Source organism: Monodelphis domestica, chromosome 2, assembly GCF_027887165.1.
Source record: "Monodelphis domestica isolate mMonDom1 chromosome 2, mMonDom1.pri, whole genome shotgun sequence".
In the NCBI taxonomy this organism is placed as follows: Eukaryota; Metazoa; Chordata; class Mammalia; order Didelphimorphia; family Didelphidae; genus Monodelphis; species Monodelphis domestica.
In genome coordinates, this window is record NC_077228.1 from 254,835,947 (window position 1) to 254,854,224 (window position 18,278).

At 36.0% G+C, this 18,278-nt stretch overlaps 1 protein-coding gene and 1 long non-coding RNA gene across 3 annotated transcripts in view; both read left to right on the plus strand.

The window, feature by feature from the left end:
• The window catches only part of LOC130456845 (uncharacterized), a 52,262-nt gene that overhangs the window by 11,306 nt on the left and 22,678 nt on the right, over positions 1–18,278 (plus strand). Inside the window, exons 3-5 of one of the 2 annotated variants that reach the window (XR_008915869.1) lie at positions 690–714; positions 985–1,034; positions 14,568–14,650. This is a non-coding gene — a long non-coding RNA (uncharacterized LOC130456845). The remainder of the gene's footprint in view (positions 1–689; positions 715–984; positions 1,035–14,567; positions 14,651–18,278) is intronic. The other variant, XR_008915868.1, reaches the window with a different exon arrangement.
• Positions 16,014–16,940, plus strand: LOC100011278 (olfactory receptor 13G1-like). Its single transcript, XM_001365063.5, has one exon. It carries the CDS (start codon positions 16,014–16,016, stop codon positions 16,938–16,940), a length of 927 nt encoding a protein of 308 aa, XP_001365100.2.

Consider the following 18,278-nt stretch of genomic DNA (forward strand, 5'->3'; position numbering starts at 1 on the left):
ATTTTCAAAACTATGCCAATAATAGTAGGAAGAAAAGAAAATTCTTGCTTTATTCCTGTATTTAACTAAAAAAGTCTCTAATATATGTTCATTGAATCCAATTCTTGCTTTTCGTTTTAGATGAATGCTTTTTTTCATGATATTAAGAAAAGGTGCCTGTGTAACTGTACTTTGTAGGGATTTTAGCATAAATTGGTGTTAGTCTTTGTCAAAGACTTTTCTAACTCATAGAAAGATAATATAGTTGAAGATTTTAAGTTTTTAATATGACTAATTATGTTTCTTGTTTTACTAATCTTGAACCATCCAACTTAGTCATGATTTCTTGAATGAATCACTATATTTTATTTAATAGGGATTTTATTTTTAAAATTTTAATTAATTTTCTTTAGTGATATTGATTCTTCCATGATTTAGTCTTCCCTAGTTTAGGTATTGTCATAAAATGAATGCAGAAGGCTTTCTTAGTTTTTGAGAATAATTTATGTAGTATAGGTATTAATTTTTCTTTGAAAGTTTGAATTTGTCTTTTGAATCTATCAGTAATAAGAAGTTCTCTCTACTTTTGTACTTACTTTCTAGCTGTTTCTTTTTTCTGAGATAGCAGTATTTAAGATTTCTTAGCTTTCAGTTAATATTTTTATATTTGAATTTTTTAAGGTATTCCTCTATTTTTTTTCTTTTCTCAGACTTGTTAGCATGTAACTGCATATGGTAAGCTCAGTTTTTCCTGTTTTTGAAGTGATTTAACATCTTTTTAATTAGATTGACTAAATATCTCTCAACTTTATTAGTCTTTGAAAAGAAGTAGCTTTTATTTTAATTTATCATTTTGATAGTTTGTAGTTTCTAATTCCAGTTTATCTATTCCTATTCTATTATGGATAACTCTTCTGTTGCATTATTTTGTTTATTGGTTTTCTGCTCTAAAATGGATATTTAATTCCTTTATCTTTTTCCTATATTGTTAACATATATTTGTAGGAATGTAACTTCTCACCTGAGGACTGCTTTACTGTATCTGAGAAATTTTGGTATGTTGTTTCATCATTATAATTTTCTTTTATATAGTATTAGTTGTTTATATTACTTGTACTTTCACCCACTCATCATTTAGTATTTCATTGTGGGAGTGTTATTTGTTTGTGTGCCTTAAATAATTTACAACTTTTATTGTATTATACTCTAAGGAATATATTTTCTCTTCCTTTCTTTTTATATTCATTTGCAATATCTCTGTACCTTAATACATGGTAAATTTTTGTAAAAGTTCCATATGGTGCTGAGAAATATATACATATATATGTATATATGTATTAGCAAACTCATTTAGAGGACACAATGAATCCTTTAGCACTAATTTATCCAGCATTTTGGTCAATTTAGTATTTTCTTTTATTTATACTTTTTAGTAGATTTGTCCAAAACTAAAAGAGTAACATTAAAGTCTTTTGTTATTGTGGCATTATTGTCTATATAGTACCATCATTCATTTAAATTTTTCTTTATATGTTTAGAAGCTAAGACAATAGGAATATTATATTGATATTGGTTTGCAATCTATTGTTCCATTCAGCATAATGTAATTTCCTTGTCTCTTTTTATATTGAAAAGATTGTAAATCCTACTTTTGGGGATTCATCTAATACAAAATGGATTTTATTCTAGACCCTCCTTTTTTCCCATGTCTTTGTTTTGTAGGTACATTTCTTATAATAGATTTTTTTTTCTTTGTGATTGAATCTGTCACTATTTTTCTTTTATTAGATTATTTAATCCACTGTTATTTGAAGTTATGAGAGTTAGGTCATTTCCGAACATTATTCATTGGAAAAAAAGATCATTTTCTTTTCCTCACCCCCCCCTCCCACCACCTATCCCATAGCCGATGCACGATTCTACTGGGTATCACATGTGTTCTGATTCAAACCCATTTCCATGTTGTTGGTATTTGCATTAGAGTGTTCATTTAGATCTTTCCTCAGACATGTCCCCTTAACCCCTATAGTCAAGCAGTTGCTTTTCCTCAGTGTTTTTACTCCCACAGTTTATCCTCTGCTTGTGTATAGTGTTTTTTCTCTTAGATCCCTGCAGATTGTTCAGGGACATTGCATTGACACTAATGGAGAAGTCCATTACATTCGATTGTACCACAGTGTATCAGTCTCTGTGTACAATGTTTTCCTGGTTCTGCTCCTTTCACTCTGCATCACTTCCTGGAGGTTGTTCCAGTCTCCATGGAATTCCTCCACTTTATTATTCCTTTGAGCACAATATTATTCCATCACCAACATATACCAAAATTTGTCTCATTTTCCAATTTTTTTGCCACCACAAAGAGCGCAGCTATGAATATTCTTGTACAAGTCTTTTTCCTTATTATCTCTTTGGGGTACAAACCCAGCAGTGCTATGGCTGGATCAAAGGGCTGACAGTCTTTTATCGCCCTTTGGGCATAGTTCCAAATTGCGCTCCAGAATGGCTGGATCAATTCACAACCTCACCAGCAGTGAATTAATGTCTCTACTTTGCCACATCCCCTCCAGAATTCATTACTTTCCAAAGCTGTCATGTTAGCCAATCTGCTAGGTGTGAGGTGGTACCTCAGAGTTATTTTGATTTGCATCTCTCTGATTATAAGAGCTTTAGAACACTTTTTCATGTGCCTATTAATAGTTTTGATTTCTTTATCTGAAAACTGCCTATTCATGTCCCTTGCCCATTTATCAATTGGAGAATGGCTTGATTTTTTGTAAAATTGATTTTGCTCTTTGTAAATTTGAGTAATTAAACTTTTGTCAGAAGTTTTTATGAAGATTGTTTCCCAATTTGTTCCTTCCCTTCTGATTTTAGTTACATTGGTTTTGTTTGTACAAAAACTTTTTAATTTGATGTAGTCAAAATTATTTATTTTACATTTTGTGATTCTTTCTATGTCTTGCTTGGTTTTAAAATCTTTCCCCTCCCAAAGGTCTGACGTATACTATTCTGTGTTTACCTAATTTACTTATAGTTTCCTTCTTTATGTTCATGTCAGTCACCCATTTTGAATTTATCTTGGTGTAGGGTGTGAGGTGTTGATCTAATCCTAATCTCTCTCACACAAAACTTCCAATTTTCCCAGCAGTTTTTTATCAAACAGTGGATTTTTGTCCCAAAAGCTGGGATCTTTGGGATTATCATATACTGTCTTGCTGAGGTCACTTGCCCCTAGTGTATTCCACTGATCCTCCTTTCGATCTCTTAGCCAGTACCAAATTGTTTTGATGGCTGCTGCTTTATAATATAATTTAAGATCTGGGACTGCAAGGCTCCCTTCCTTTGTATTTTTTTCCCATTATTTCCCTGGATATCGTTGATCCTTTGTTCTTCCAAATGAACTTTGTTATATTTTTTTCTAAATCAGTAAAAAAAAATTTTTGGAAGTTCAATGGGTATGGCACTAAATAGATAAATAAGTTTAGGTAGAATGGTCATTTTTATTATATTGGCTCATCCTACCCATGAGCAGTTAATGTTTTTCCAATTGCTCAAGTCTAGTTTTAGTTGTGTGGAGAGTGTTTTGTAGTTGTGTTCATGTAGTTCCTGTGTTTGTCTCAGGAGATAGATTCCTAAGTATTTTATTTTGTCTAAGGTGATTTTGAATAGGATTTCTCTTTCTAGTTCTTGCTGCTGAGCTGTGTTGGAAATATATAGAAATGCTGATGACTTATGCGGGTTTATTTTGTATCCTGCAACTTTGCCAAAGTTTTTTATTATTTCAGTTAGCTTTTTGGTTGAATCTCTAGGATTCTTTGACTAGACCATCATGTCATCCACAAAGAGTGATAACTTGGTCTCCTCCTTGCCTATTTTAATGCCTTCAATTTCTTTTTCTTCTCTAATTGCTACTGCTAGTGTTTCTAGTATGTCAAATAATAGAGGTGATAGTGGGCATCCTTGTTTCACTCCTGATCTTATTGGGAATACATCTAGTTTATCCCCATTGAAGATGATATTAGCTGATGGTTTCAGATATATAGTGTTTATTATTTTTAGGAACGACCCTTCTATTCCTATGCTTTCTAGTGTTTTTAATAGGAATGGGTGTTATATTTTATCAAAGGCTTTTTCTGCGTCTGTTGAAATAATCATGTGATTTTTGTTGGTTGGCTTGTTGATATGGTCAATTATGTGGATGGTTTTCCTAATATTGAACCAGCCCTGCATCCCTGGTATATATCCTACTTGATCATGGTGGATGACCCTTCTGATCACTTGCTGGAGTCTAAAAGTATCCTATTTAAGATTTTTGCATCTATATTCAATAGGGAGATTGGTCTATAATTTCCTTTCTCTGTTTTTGACCTGCCTGGTTTTGGAATCAGTACCATGTTTGTGTCATAAAAGGAATTTGGTAGAACTCCCTCTTTGCTTATTATGTCAAATAGTTTGTATAGTATTGGGATTAGCTGTTCTTTGAATGTTTGATAGAATTCACTTGTGAATCTATCAGGCCCTGGGGATTTTTTCTTGGGGAGTCCTTTGATGGCCTGTTGGATTTCTTTTTCTGATATGGGATTATTTAAGAAATCTATTTCTTCTTCTATTAGTCTAGGCAGTTTATATTTTTGTTAATATTCATCCATATTACCTAGATTGGTATATTTATTGCCAAATAATTGGGTAAAGTAGTTTTTAATGATTACCTTAATTTCCTCTTCATTGGAGGTGACGTCCCCCTTTTCATCTTTGATGCTCTTAATTTGCTTTTCTTCTTTCCTTTTTTTATTAGATTTTTAATTAGATTGACCAGTACTATGTCTATTTTGTTTGTTTTTTCAAAGTACCAGCTTCTAGTCTTATTTATTAGTTTAATAGTTCTATCATTTTCGATTTTATTAATTTTTCCCTTAATTTTTATGATTTCTAGTTTGGTTTTCTTCTGGGGGGTTTTAATTTGTTCACTTTCAAGTTTTTTTATTTGCATTTCCAATTCATTGATCTCTGCCCTCCCTAGTTTGTTAATTTATGCACTCAGGGATATGAATTTTCCTCTGATTATGGCTTTGGCTGCATCCCATAAGGTTTGAAAGGATGTCTCACCATTGTCATTTTCCTCCTTGAAATTATTAATTGTTTCTATGATTTATTCTCTAACTAACCAATTTTGGTGTTAAATCATATCATTTAATTTCCAATTAATTTTTGATTTGGTTCTCCATGTACCCTTACTGATCATTATTTTTATTGCCTTATGATCTAAAAAGGCTGCATTTATTATTTCTGCTTTTTTGCATTTGTTTGCCATGTTTCTGTGCTAGTGTATGGTCAATCTTTGTGAATGTGCCATGTGGTACTGAGAAGAAGATGTATTCCTTTTTATCCCTATTTATTTTTTTCCATATGTCTATCAACTCTAATTTTTCTAAGATTTCATTCACTTCTTTTACCTCTTTCTTATTTATATTTTTATTTGATTTATCTAAATTTGATATTGGTTGGTTCAAATCTCCCACTAATATGTTTTTACTGTCTATTTCCTCCTTCAATTCTCCTAGTTTCTCCATTAGAAATTTGGGTGCTATACTATTTGGTGCATATATGTTGATTAGAGATATTTCCTCATGATCTATAGTCCCTTTTAACAAAATATATTTATATATATATATATATATATATATATATATATATATATATATATATATATATAAAATAACTTCCCTATCCCTTTTAATCAGGTCTATTTTTGCTTTGGATTTGTCAAGATATCATGACTGCAACTCCTGCCTTCTTTCTATCAGTTGAGGCCCAGAAGGTCTTACTCCATCCTTTAATTCTGACCTTGTGAGTGTCTACCCACCTCATGTGTGTTTCTTGAGGACAACATATGGTAGGGTTTTGGATTCTAATCCATTCTGCTATTCGTCTACGTTTTATGGGTGAGTTCATCCCATTCACGTTCAAAGTTATGATTGTCACTTGTGGACTCCCTGGCATTTTGATATCCTCCCCTAATTCTGACCTTTCTTCTTTAGCTGTAACCTTTTAATCCAGTGATTTACTTTAAATCAGTAGCCCTAGTCCCCTCCCTTGATATGTTTCCCTCTCTAGCCCCTCCATTTTTGTTCCCTCCCTTCCCCCTCTTCTTCCCTCCCTTTTTGTGTTCCCTTCCCCCCCCCCATCCCTCTTGGTTTTCCCTTCTCCCTTACCCTGCTGGATAAGATAAAATTCAAGATCCCAATGGATCTGGATGCTCTTCCCTCTCAGAGTTGATTTCACTGAGAGTAAGGTTTAAGTAAAAACTCTCTTCCTCTCCTTCTTATAGGAGAATTCTTCCCCTCATCTTCCCATGTGTATCTTTGTGTTAGAAAATTATTCTATTTAGTTTTTTTCTATTTCTTGGAGTATATCTTAGTACCATCAAAGATTCTCCCCCTCCCTTTTTCTTTCTATCCCCCCCTTTCTCCATATCATCTTGATGCCCCAAACCTACCCTATGCGTGATTCTTCTTACTACTCTAATGATGCATACAATTTTTGAGAGTTGCACATTACATTTTCCCCACATCTTAATATATATAATTTGATATAAATGTAGTCCTTATAGAAGAGAGTTTGAATAAAAGAAAAAGATAACATTTTTCTCCTTTTCCCTTTCCTTCATATTTACCTTTTCATGTTTTTCTTGGTCTTTGTGTTTGGATATCAAACTTTCCACAGAGCTCTGGGCTTTTCTTTACAAACACTTGGAAATCTTGTATTTTGTTGAATGCCCATACTTTCCCCTAGAAGTATATAGTCAGTTTTGATGGATAGCTGATTCTTGGTTGAAGACCTACCTCTCTTGCTTTTCTGAATATCATGTTACATACCTTTTGGTCATTCAGAGTGGAAATTGCTAGGTCATCTGTGACCCTGATTGGTGTTCCTTTATATCTAAATTATCTTTTTCTGGCTTCTTGTAAGATTTTTTCTTTTGCTTGGAAGCTTTGGAATTTGGCAATTACATTCCTGGGAGTTTTCTTTTGGGGATTTAGTGTAGAGTGTGTTCTGTGGACTCTTTCAATGTATATTTTGTCCCCTTGTTCTATAATCTCTGGGCAGTTTTCTTTGATGATATCATGTATTATGATATCAAGATTACTGTTTATTTCTGGCTTTTCTGGTAGACCAATGATTCTCAGATTGTCTCTCCTTCCTCTGTTTTCCAGGTCTGTCACCTTTTCAGTGAGATATTTTATGTTATCTTCTAATTCTTTAGTCCTTTGACTTTGCTTTATTAATTCTTGCTCTTTTGCAAGATCATTGTCTTCCAGTTGCCTGATTCTGACCTTTAAAGATTGGTTTTCCTTTTCAGTTTGGTCTGACCTGTTTTTTGAGGCTTCAAGCTGTTTCTGCATTTGCATGTTTTGGTCTCTGAGATTGCTGAGTTCCTTTTGCATTGTTTCCCATTTTTCCTACCAGAAGAAGGCTTCCATCTTTTTGATAATTTCCGATTTGAATTCTTCAAGAGTTTGTGGGAAATTTCCATTTCTTTTGGTAGGTTTTGGAGCGTTTGTGTGTGTTTCCTCTTCTATCTACTCTGTGTTTTGTATTTTTGCTCCATAAAATGTGTCCAAAGTCACCCCCTTCTTCTTGCTTTTCTTGGTGTTTGGAGGCTTTTGCACTTCTGTACCTTTTGCCATCTCTATCGTTTTTCTTCACATTTTTAGTCAGAAATATTTTAATTTGAGCCCAGGAGGGTTACCTGGCTCTGTTCTGTTGTTAAGTTTGAATTTTAGTCCCCTGGGAGCAGTCAGTTTGTGATCGATAAGGAAGGGTTTTCAGAGGTCTGAACTTTTGCTGCTTCTAAGCCGCCATCTTGACCAGAAGTCCAGGTTTATATTTTTTACAAATTTCATCAGTCCTCCTAAATTGCTGGTTTGCTTGTTTGTTTGTTTGTTTTTTCAAATTACAACCTTTTCTCTTATTTCAGACAATTCTACTCCAAAAAAATTCCCTTCCCCCACTTCTTATTACTTCTTTCCCTAATTTTGAAGTTTTGTTTAACTTACCAGTTCTTTGATCTTTCTATTTTTTTACCTAGTTATTTTAATCTCTCCTTTCTGCCCCCTCTTTCATTTCTACCCTTCCATTTCCTTTGTTTAAATTTTTTTAAAGTTCTACACTATTTTTTAAAACAAAAGATTTCTCTCTCCTCATTTTCTTCAATATTGTCTTCCCTTTCTCTTTACTCAAGACTTAGTCTTTTATAAGTGTTGTCCCAAGGTAGGAATTTTCAGGTGTCCCTGATTACTTTTGCCCTCCTTCAAGGTAATTTTTTCATTTGCCATTTTGTTTCTGGTTTTATGGTGTTTCACTTTTCTGGATGTCAATTGCTCACAGGACCTTGGGTTTTCCTTCTGAGGTGTCATTATTGTTCTAATTATGAAATTCTTGCAAATAATTTTCAATGGAAGCATTCTTCAGTGGATCGACATGCACTTTTTTCTTAATCCCCCTCACACACAATGCTGGGAAGAAGAGTAAGCAAACTGAGTTTCTCACTGTGGTTTCTAGATTCTTCTGCTGCTGCCATTACTGAGCAACTTATATTCCTCTGCAGTTTATTCCATCTTTGTATGTCACAAAGATAATGGTTGCTATTATTCATTGACCCCCAATTCATTCTCCTTCAAAGAATTGTCATACTTTATACCCTAATCTATGCCTTTATATTTAAGGATTTCAATTTTTATATTGTTGTCTCCACAAATAACCTTATCTTTTTTCAGTTTTCTCAGCTATAAAATGAGGATCATATAGTACCTATCTCCCGGAGTAGTTGTGAGGACCAAATGGTACATGTAAAGTGCTTTGCAAACCTCAGAGGCAATAATAGTAGTGGTAGTCTCTCGGTGACCAAGAATGACAATTGTCTTTGTGCATTATCACCTATTGATGTACCCTCATGTGGCTTTGAAGTCCAAAGATTGAGGCGCAAAGTTTGTGGCACATAGGGCATGGGACGCCAGTTGTTATGGGAGGTGCGGTTGTGGCCTGGTGTCGGTGTTCACGCGCAGCAGCAAGACATCGATGTCATCCATCTTTAAAGGTGGCGGCGGCATGGTTCATGTGGGTTCGCCAGCTGCTTCTGAAAGAGGCAGCAAGTTCTAGTTGCTTTGGTGTAATGCCAGCCCACTTCAAGTTTGACTTTAGCTGATCCTTGTATCTTTTCTTTGGTCGGCCTTGTTTCCTGAGTCCAGCGAACAGTTCACCATAGAATACCTGCCTTGGTATTCGCTGTGGGTCCATGCGGATGATGTGTCCAAACCATCGTAGCTGGGTTTTGAGGACCATTACTTCGATGCTGGTGGAGTTGGCTCTGTCGAGTACTTCCTGATTGGTGATTTGGTCCTGCCATCAGATCCTCATAATTGACTGGAGAGAGCATTGGTGGAATTGCTCCAGCCGTTTCATGTGCTTCCGGTACAGTGTCCATGTCTCACAACGTACAGGAGCAAGCTGAGGACCACTGTGTTATACACTTTGAGTTTCATCACAGTGCTTACACCTCTGTGTTGGAAGACTTTAGAGCGCAGCTGCCCGAGTGCCTGGCTGGCCTTTTGGATCCTGGCATTAATCTCGTGGTCTAGGGACCCATAGTTGGCGATGGTTCTGACCAGGTACTTGAAAGTGTTGACATTAGAAAGCTGTGTGCCGTCGATTGTAATGCACGGCTGGTTAGTTGGCCTCCCTGGTGCAGGTTGGAACAGCACCTCTATTTTGCTGAGGCTTATAGTCAGGCCAAACAGTTTTGTTGCTGTAGAGAACCTGTCCACAATGGTTTGGAGATGATTTTCTTGGTGGGCCATGAGAGCAAGGTCATCTGCGAAGATTGCTTCCAGAATGAGCCTCTCTGTTGTCTTTGTTTTTGCAGTCAGGTGGCGAAGGTCGAATAGTGAGCCATCCAGTTGGTATTTGATGTAGGCGCCCAGGTCTAGATCCATCACAGCATGTCGTAATACTTGGGTGAAAAATAGGTTGAATAGTACCGGAAGGAGGACACAGCCTTGTTTCATGCCATTGGAGATGTTGAAGCGATTGGAAGTCTCTCCACCAGATAGGACTTCCCCTGTCATGTTGACATGAAAGAGCTGGATCAGTTTGATGAATCTTGCTGGGCAACCGAGCTTGCTGAGGATCACCCACAATGCATCCCTGTTCACTGTATCGAACGCCTTTGTTAGGTCTATGAAGACAATGTAGAGACTCAGGTTCTGCTCAAGGCATTTTTCCTGCATTTGCCTCACTATGAAGACCATGTCGATGGTGCTGCGATCTGGTCGGAAGCCACATTGTGATTCAGGCAGGTTCTGCTCTGAAACAGATGACAGGAGTCAGTTGAGTATAACACAGGCGAGGATCTTTCCAGCAGTGGAGAGTAGTGAGATGCCTCTGTAGTTGTCACAGGCTGCTCGTGAGCCTTTGTTCTTGTATAGGGCTATGATGGAGGCATCTCTGAGTTCTGGAGGCATGTCTTCCTCTTCCCATATGCTGGTCAGCACTATGTGAAATGCCTGGAGCCCCTTTCCATTTAAGGCCTTGTACACCTCGGTTGGGATCCCATCTTTACTGGGTGCCTTGCTTGCACTCATTTGTTTAATGGCTTTTTGGACTTCCTCTATTGAAGGAGGGATGTCAAGTTGTTCAATGGTGCGGTTTTGGGGGATCTGGTCAAGGGCGCTTTGGTCGACTGAAGTGGGTTGGTTGAGAAGCTGACTGAAGTGTTCTTTCCACCTGTTGCTGATGCCTTTTTTATCTTTTATGAGAGTGTCACCGTCAGAGGATAGCAAGGGAGTGGTGGTGGGTTTCAATGGCCCATAGACAGTCTTGAGGGCACTGAAAAATTGTTTGTAGTTTTTTGTATCAGCAAAGCACTGGATTTCTTCTGCCTTTTTTTCCCATCGGTCTTGCATCTTCCTGATCTCACACTGTGCCGTGGGTTGGAGAGACTTGAATCTGTCCTTTTTAGGAGCAAAGCAATTCATTCTCCTTCAAAGAATTGTTATGTGAGATTTAAAATGGTTGATGTCTTAAACTGTAGTGAGTTAAAATGGTGGAAGATATAAATTGTGTTAGATATAAGAGAGGGTGAGTAAATTTGACCGCAGAAAATGTGTTTCACTACAGTGTCTTGGTTTTAAATTAAATATAAGGTGGTCACCAGGGAAATATTCCCAATTATTCAAATACCCAAGTCAACTGGGTTTTATAGAGATTTTAATTAATAATATAATGAGGAATTAGAGAAAGAGAGAAAGAGTAGGAAAGGAATAATTATGAAGGGCCTCAAGCCAATATGGCCTAGACCTGAGTTTTAAGAGAGAATCAGTCAGTCAGTCTTTTAACACTCACCACAAGGTCTGCCTAAACAAGGATTCTAGTGACACCAGGCCAGCTCCATCTCAGCTGACTTCACCAGAGAGCCTTCCAGCCAGAGACTGTTCCAAAAGGCCTCTCTCCAGAGCCTCCAGAGGGACAGACAGAGTCCCCTTACAGGAGCTCCAGCAAGACCTCCTTAGAGATTGTCCTCCAAGAGCTTCCCTTCTCCAGAGCCTCTCTCAAGAGATTCTTCCCAATCGATCCTCATCAGAGATCCTCCAAAAGGATTTCTCCAAAAGGATATATCCTCAAGAGATTCTGCTTTTTCTTATATAGGGGTTTTCCTCCCATGTCACCTCCCCTAAGTCCCTACATCTACCAATCACTGTAGATGCTTTCCAAAGGACTGCCCATCTAAATTCCTGCTAAGTCGACCAATCTCCTCAGTAAGTCCGAATCACAAAACAATGCTGCTGTGTCGACCAATCTCCTCAGTAAGTCTGAAAGAGAGAAAACACAGCTGAGTCAACTAATCTCATCAAGAGAAAACTTGCCCAACCCTTTTAGGTACCTAGCATCTCATTGTATCAATTCTAAAAACAGGCCTGGCTCAAAGAACTCCTTGCCTTATTAAGTATGGTTTTCAAGTACTTTCATTGTTTAGCAAGGAGTTTTCTGTCCTAAAGCAGTCTTAAGTATGGATGGAGTAGAGGTCCTCCCATTTCTGATCCTGGCGAGTTTTCTCACATCAAAATGGGGAATGTTTCTCAGTAGGGAATTTGTTCCAATTAAGAATTCCCCGATGGGGAAATTTTTAACATTCACAAGTCTGAGAGATTTCAAGATTTATACATACTTTACACCCTAATCTATGCCTTTATATTTAAGGATTTCAATTTTTATATTGTTGTCTCCACAAATAACCTTATCTTTTTTCAGTTTTTTCAGCTATAAAATGAGGATCATATAGTACCTATTTCCCAGAGTACTTGTGAGGATCAAATGGTACATGTAAAGTGCTTTGCAAACCTCAAAGGAAATAATGACGTGTTCATTACCAAAAGAAAAGTAGGTTTTGTGGGTTGGGCCCAATAAAACTAACATTTCCATTCTTTTTATACTTTACTCCTTTCCCTACATAATCTAGCCACATTGGTCTTCTTGCTTTTCTTCAAACATTACATTTTATTTCCTGACTGTACATTTTTACTGGCTGTCTTCTCTTGCCTAAATGTTCCTTCTCCTCTATTAGAATTTGAGTTCCTAGAGGTCAAAAATGGTTTTTAACTTCTTTGTGCCTAGAATATAATACATGCTTAATAAATGTTTATTGACTGACTGAGTACTAAATACTGGGAAACAAATTCAGAAATAAGACAATCCATGCCTTATATGAAGTTACATTCTAATGTTTTTCATTAGTCATACCCAACTTCTTGGCAAAGATACTGGATGATTTGGCCTTTCCTTTTACAGCTTGTCCCCATTTTACAGATAAAGAACTGAGTCAAATAGGGATAAGTGACTTGTCCAAAGTTGCACAGATAGTAAGTGTCTAAAATGAGAATGAAATGAGATCTTCCCAACTCCAGGTTGGTACTCATTGAACATTTTAATAGGGATATGCAAAACATATAAAACAGAATTGACCAAGGAAGGGAAGTTTTGGTCTGGGACTGATATATTCTTTACAACAACAATGGCAGGATTGATTGGACTATCCATAGAACAAAAGTGATAGAAAGTTGATTTGGTGGTGTGGGAGAGGGGTTGGTAATGATGATGATAGGGATGTGTATGTGGTAGCAGAATAGATGAAAAGATATTTTATTTGGATAAACCCTAGTTTCCAGGTAGATGTCTGGATGAATGAGACCCATTAGATAGATATATTAGATTTTGTTAGTGTTCAGAATGGAGTCACAAAGTCAACTGGATTAACTCTAAAAAAAGTAAAAGATTATGATATCTAGAGGTTTAGGGTTAGTTGTTCACTGTTCTTGGTGATGGTTGGGGGAGGGGGGAGAAGGAACAGGTAGAAAGATATCTATTTTGAATAGGTATTGATGTCCTTGTGGATCATGGTGAATAGACTCTCGATATGTGCCTATAGCCATTCCCTTTCAGCTTAGTTCTAATTTTAAGGAAGTTTTTTTTCTATTAAGCATAAATAAACTATTCTGCAATTTGCAATCTTTATTCCTAACTCTGTCTTTTTTGAGTCAAAAAGATCAAGTCTAATACCACTTCTACATGAAACCCTTTCATTTCTTTATAGACAGATACCAAGTATCCTCTAAGTCTTCTTTTTTCCAACCTAAGTCTTCCTAATTCCTTCAACAATACATCCTTGTATGTGTTTCAGTACATGGTTTGCAGTCCTTCCACTATTATGGTCATCATCTTCTGAACATTCTCCATTTTATTTAATTATTTCATTGGATGGTGGCAAGTAGTCATTATTCCATATCTTTCTTGTTTTGCTCTTTCCCTTTTACTCATCTTTTCCCTCACGTTTTTTTTTTGTCCAGAACAATAACTTCAACAAAACTACCTACCCCTGAAATAGTAAACTGCTCGATTTTTTTCTACATTATTTAACTACATAGTAAAGCATAATCTTTCCTTCCTCCTTTCCTCCTTCCTTCCTTCCTTCTTTACTCTGTAGGCATCCTGTGCATACCTCTTTTAAAAAAACAACCTTATCTTCTGTTTTAGGATCAATACTATGTATTGATTCTAAGGTAGAAGAACAGGGAGGACTAGACAATGAGTTAACTGACTTGCCACAGCTATGAAGTGTAGAAGGCCAGATATGAATCCAGGACCTCCCATCTCTAGGATCTCCCATCTGGCTCTCAATCCACTGAACCACCAAGCTGTCTGCCATACCTATTTATTTCTATACCTATTCTATGCCTACATAGTTCTATACCTATTATGCCCTCAGTTACACACTATAAACTCTGTGTGGGGTAAAGCTGTTTTTTTTTTCTTTCCCTTTCTTTTTATCTTCAGTACTTAGCAAACTGCCTGGTACATAGTAAATGCTTATTGACATCTGCTCTCTTCCTATAACTCAGAACCCTTACAAGTAATGGGAGAATTGAGCTCTATTAGTTGTGATTTACATGTTTATAACATCTTTACTGAAGAAAATGAAGGCTTTGATACAAGCTGTCACCTAAATTTTTATATTCCCTCAATGTTTTCATCTATAGGTATTTTTAGTGAAACTGAGCAAATGAAGGAAGTGAAAGTGGCCAATTCAAGTAGCTATTATCAGAAATAGATATAATGTAAGGTAAGCTAATATTTGACTTATTAATGTCTGTATTATATAAAAGAACTCTTATTTACATAATATGAACATTTATTTTGTGTACTATTCCTTACAATTCTTAAAAGAGTCAATTATTGCATTCAGATCGTCTGATTCCAACTCCAGTGACCTTTCTCTTATTTAGGTCTTTATGGGGAAAAAACAGAAGCTGAGAATCCTATTGAGGCTATTAGCTTGCTCTTATCGATTCTACACACTATAAACAAATTGTTGCTCCACTCATTTCAGTCAAGCAATAAGCCAATTCAAAGGGGAAAATAAATTAAAACAATTGTTTGGCATTATGCTTACAATATATTTGCTTATTATGTATCACTGTTTCTGAGTCACACATGTCAGGAAAGGAAATTAACATCCCTATGATTGTGTGCTCAATAACTTTGACCACTGACTCTATTGATTATAAAGTTATCCACAAAACAGTTGACTATGAATTATTTGAAAGGAATAAACTCCATAAAATATGGGGAATCTTGCTTTAGGCAAGGGAGACAAGATCATGGGAATTGTAAAGGGTTTTGACAAAGGTGATGATCATCTTTTCCCCCAATATAAATATGCCACTGCATAGAAGATATGATTATATTTTCTTTGAAAAGAAAATAGATTGATTAGGACAATTAAGCCAATCCAGTCAAATACTTTTTCCCATTAAATGAAGGAAGAAAAAACTGGTTCTGATCAGAACCTTTAAAATGATTGACCAGTTCAGGAAATAACTTGAACAATTTAGTCAAATGATCAGCTCTGTCTCTACATCATTCTTATTTTTATTTCAATGATCAATTGATTCAATCACCATAAAATAATATTCCCATTTCATCCATCACTTTTTATGCCCAAAAGCAATCTGTGGTTTTATGTGTCTCTAGCATTTTTCTTATTTGTTGGAAAAAACGTTGTTGGTTAGAAGAACCAAGAGAGACACATATATAAATATATCTGATGCATGAAGTGTATGCATCATTTCATAAACTAATTCTCTGTCCATATTTAGGTAACTTTCATGCCAAAATGTCATCATTATAATCACTAGTATTCTAATTTAATCTTTACTTTTTTTACTTCATCATATTCCCCTGTGCACTGATATTATTGCAATACCAGAGTACGAAGCCAAGTGGGAGATACCCAGAAAATGATGGAGAAAGAGAAGAGATAATCTCATAGCAAGAGCATTTCTAATCCAGTGTTTAGAAGTCAGATCTTCAGTTGATATCATAAAATTTACATCCTTATCTCCATTTTTTTATGAATACATCTTCATTTAATTATTATAAAACTGGTTATTACATTGTATGTCCAACAGTGCTTACAAGGCAGGATGAACCACAGCACTGTTACTGAGTTTGTGGTAATGGGGCTTTCTGGGCAACCTGAACTTCAGGGAATTTTCTTTATCATCTTCTTCTTCATCTACCTAGTGGCCCTACTTGGTAATGTGATTATTGTTATTGCCATCATTTACAATACCACCCTTCATTCTCCTATGTATCTTTTTCTGTTGGCATTGGGTGTGGTGGACGTTATCTGCACCTCCACCATCATCCCCAAAATGCTGGAGAACATGCTGGTATTGGATAAGACCATTTCTTATGAGGGTTGTATGTCCCAACTCTTCTTTTTCACTTGGTCTCTGGGAGCTGAGATGGTTCTTTTTACCGTGATGGCCTATGATCGCTATGTGGCTATCTGTTTCCCCCTGCGCTATAGCACCATTATGAACCGCAATATGTGCATGGCACTTCTCTGCACTGTCATGGCCATAGCTATTGCCAATTCTTGGGTACATACTGGCCTCATCCTCAGGCTGACCTTCTGTGGACCCAATACAATTAACCACTTCTTCTGTGAGATTCCCCCTTTGCTTGCATTGTCCTGTAGCCCTGTGAGGACAAATGAAGTAATGGTATTTGCGGCTGACATTGCCCTGGCCATGGGAGACTTCATCCTCACTTGCATCTCCTATGGCTTCATCATTGCTGCCATCCTTCGCATTCGTACCACTGAAGGTAAGAGAAAGGCCTTCTCTACATGCTCCTCCCACCTCTTGGTGGTGTCCCTCTATTATTCCCCTGTCATCTACACGTATATCCGTCCAGCTTCCACTTATAACTTTGAACGGGACAAGGTAGTGGCTGCACTGTACACTCTGGTAACTCCTACCCTGAACCCACTTGTCTATAGTTTCCGGAACAAGGAAATCCAAGGAGGAATCAAGAAAGTGTTTTCTTTTCTGAAATGTCATTGATATATGATGTCCATCCTCTATTCAAGAACTTTCTTGCAGAATTCTACAGACTATATCTATTCTTATGTCTCCTCAAAGACAAACCTACTCAAAACCCATTTTCCCTAATTATTCCATTACCTTGACATCCACAAAATAAGCTCTCCTTAGGGAAGAGAAAACACTTTAAGGTTTTTCCTTTATGTTGTTTAGACTTTTCTAGAGTCATGGTTAGAATATCATTCTATTTCTCAGCAGATGATACTTAGCTCCAAACCCTAAATGAATAAGGACACTGTATAGACTCCAGTAAATTCATACCATTAACCTTGATCTTTTCTTTGGAGTAATTTCATAAATGTTGAACTTTATAGCTTTGTTAATTTCTATATCTATAAGTTAGACTATATCTATTAATTTTCCACGTGAGGGATAGTAACCTAGTTATTGCCAAGAATCTTGGGTTCTTGGGTTCTTCATTTAAAAAATATCTACATACCTTTTGTTATCCTAATTTATAGTAAAGAAATATAAAATACAAGGGGGAAGGTCATTATTTCTCCTACCTATATAGACATATTTCCTGCTTTTTATATGTAAACACAAGTAACAAAATCTGTATAGGTGCTGAGATCACAGTTATGTCTGGAATATCTTTTATTACTATTCTTCTAAACTATGACATTACTTTTCATTCCTCTTTTCACTAGATCCTAAAATCTTTCCTTACAGGAATATTTCCTATCACAAAAGAAGTAATTACATCTCATAATGTGTGCTCTCCTAACTCCCTAATTCACAAATAAATTTATTCTTCCTTTGTATATGATGTAAACCCCACTGATGCAGCCAGACATAATGTAAAGAACTCTGTCCTGGTAGTTTGAAGAAATGAATAAAAATTCTAGCTCTGCCACTTCCTTTTTATGTGACATTAGGCCAGTCATTTATTTACCTTTGTCAGAGTGTTTCAATTTCTGCATTACCTATTTACAGGGGTTTGTGAGAGAAAAAAAGTAAGTAAAGCACTATATAGATGTAAGAAATTATTGTTATTATTACTTTATTATTGTATAATATATTGTAGAATATTCTGTATTGCAGAATCAGCTGTTATAGCAAATCAGAATATTTACTCTCCCCACAGAGATTTCCAATGTATTTTTATTGTAACATAGAAAGTTTATGTCATAAGTTTTATACTTGCCTTCTAAAATCAAAATTATAATGAGCCTTTGCTATAATCAAATTTTTTTCAAAAAGGAATGATATAAAGATAAAAAATATGGGACATGGGTTTTGGCCCCAAATCCTTGATTTCCTCATCTACAAAATAAAGGTTTTTGGACTCGATTTCTA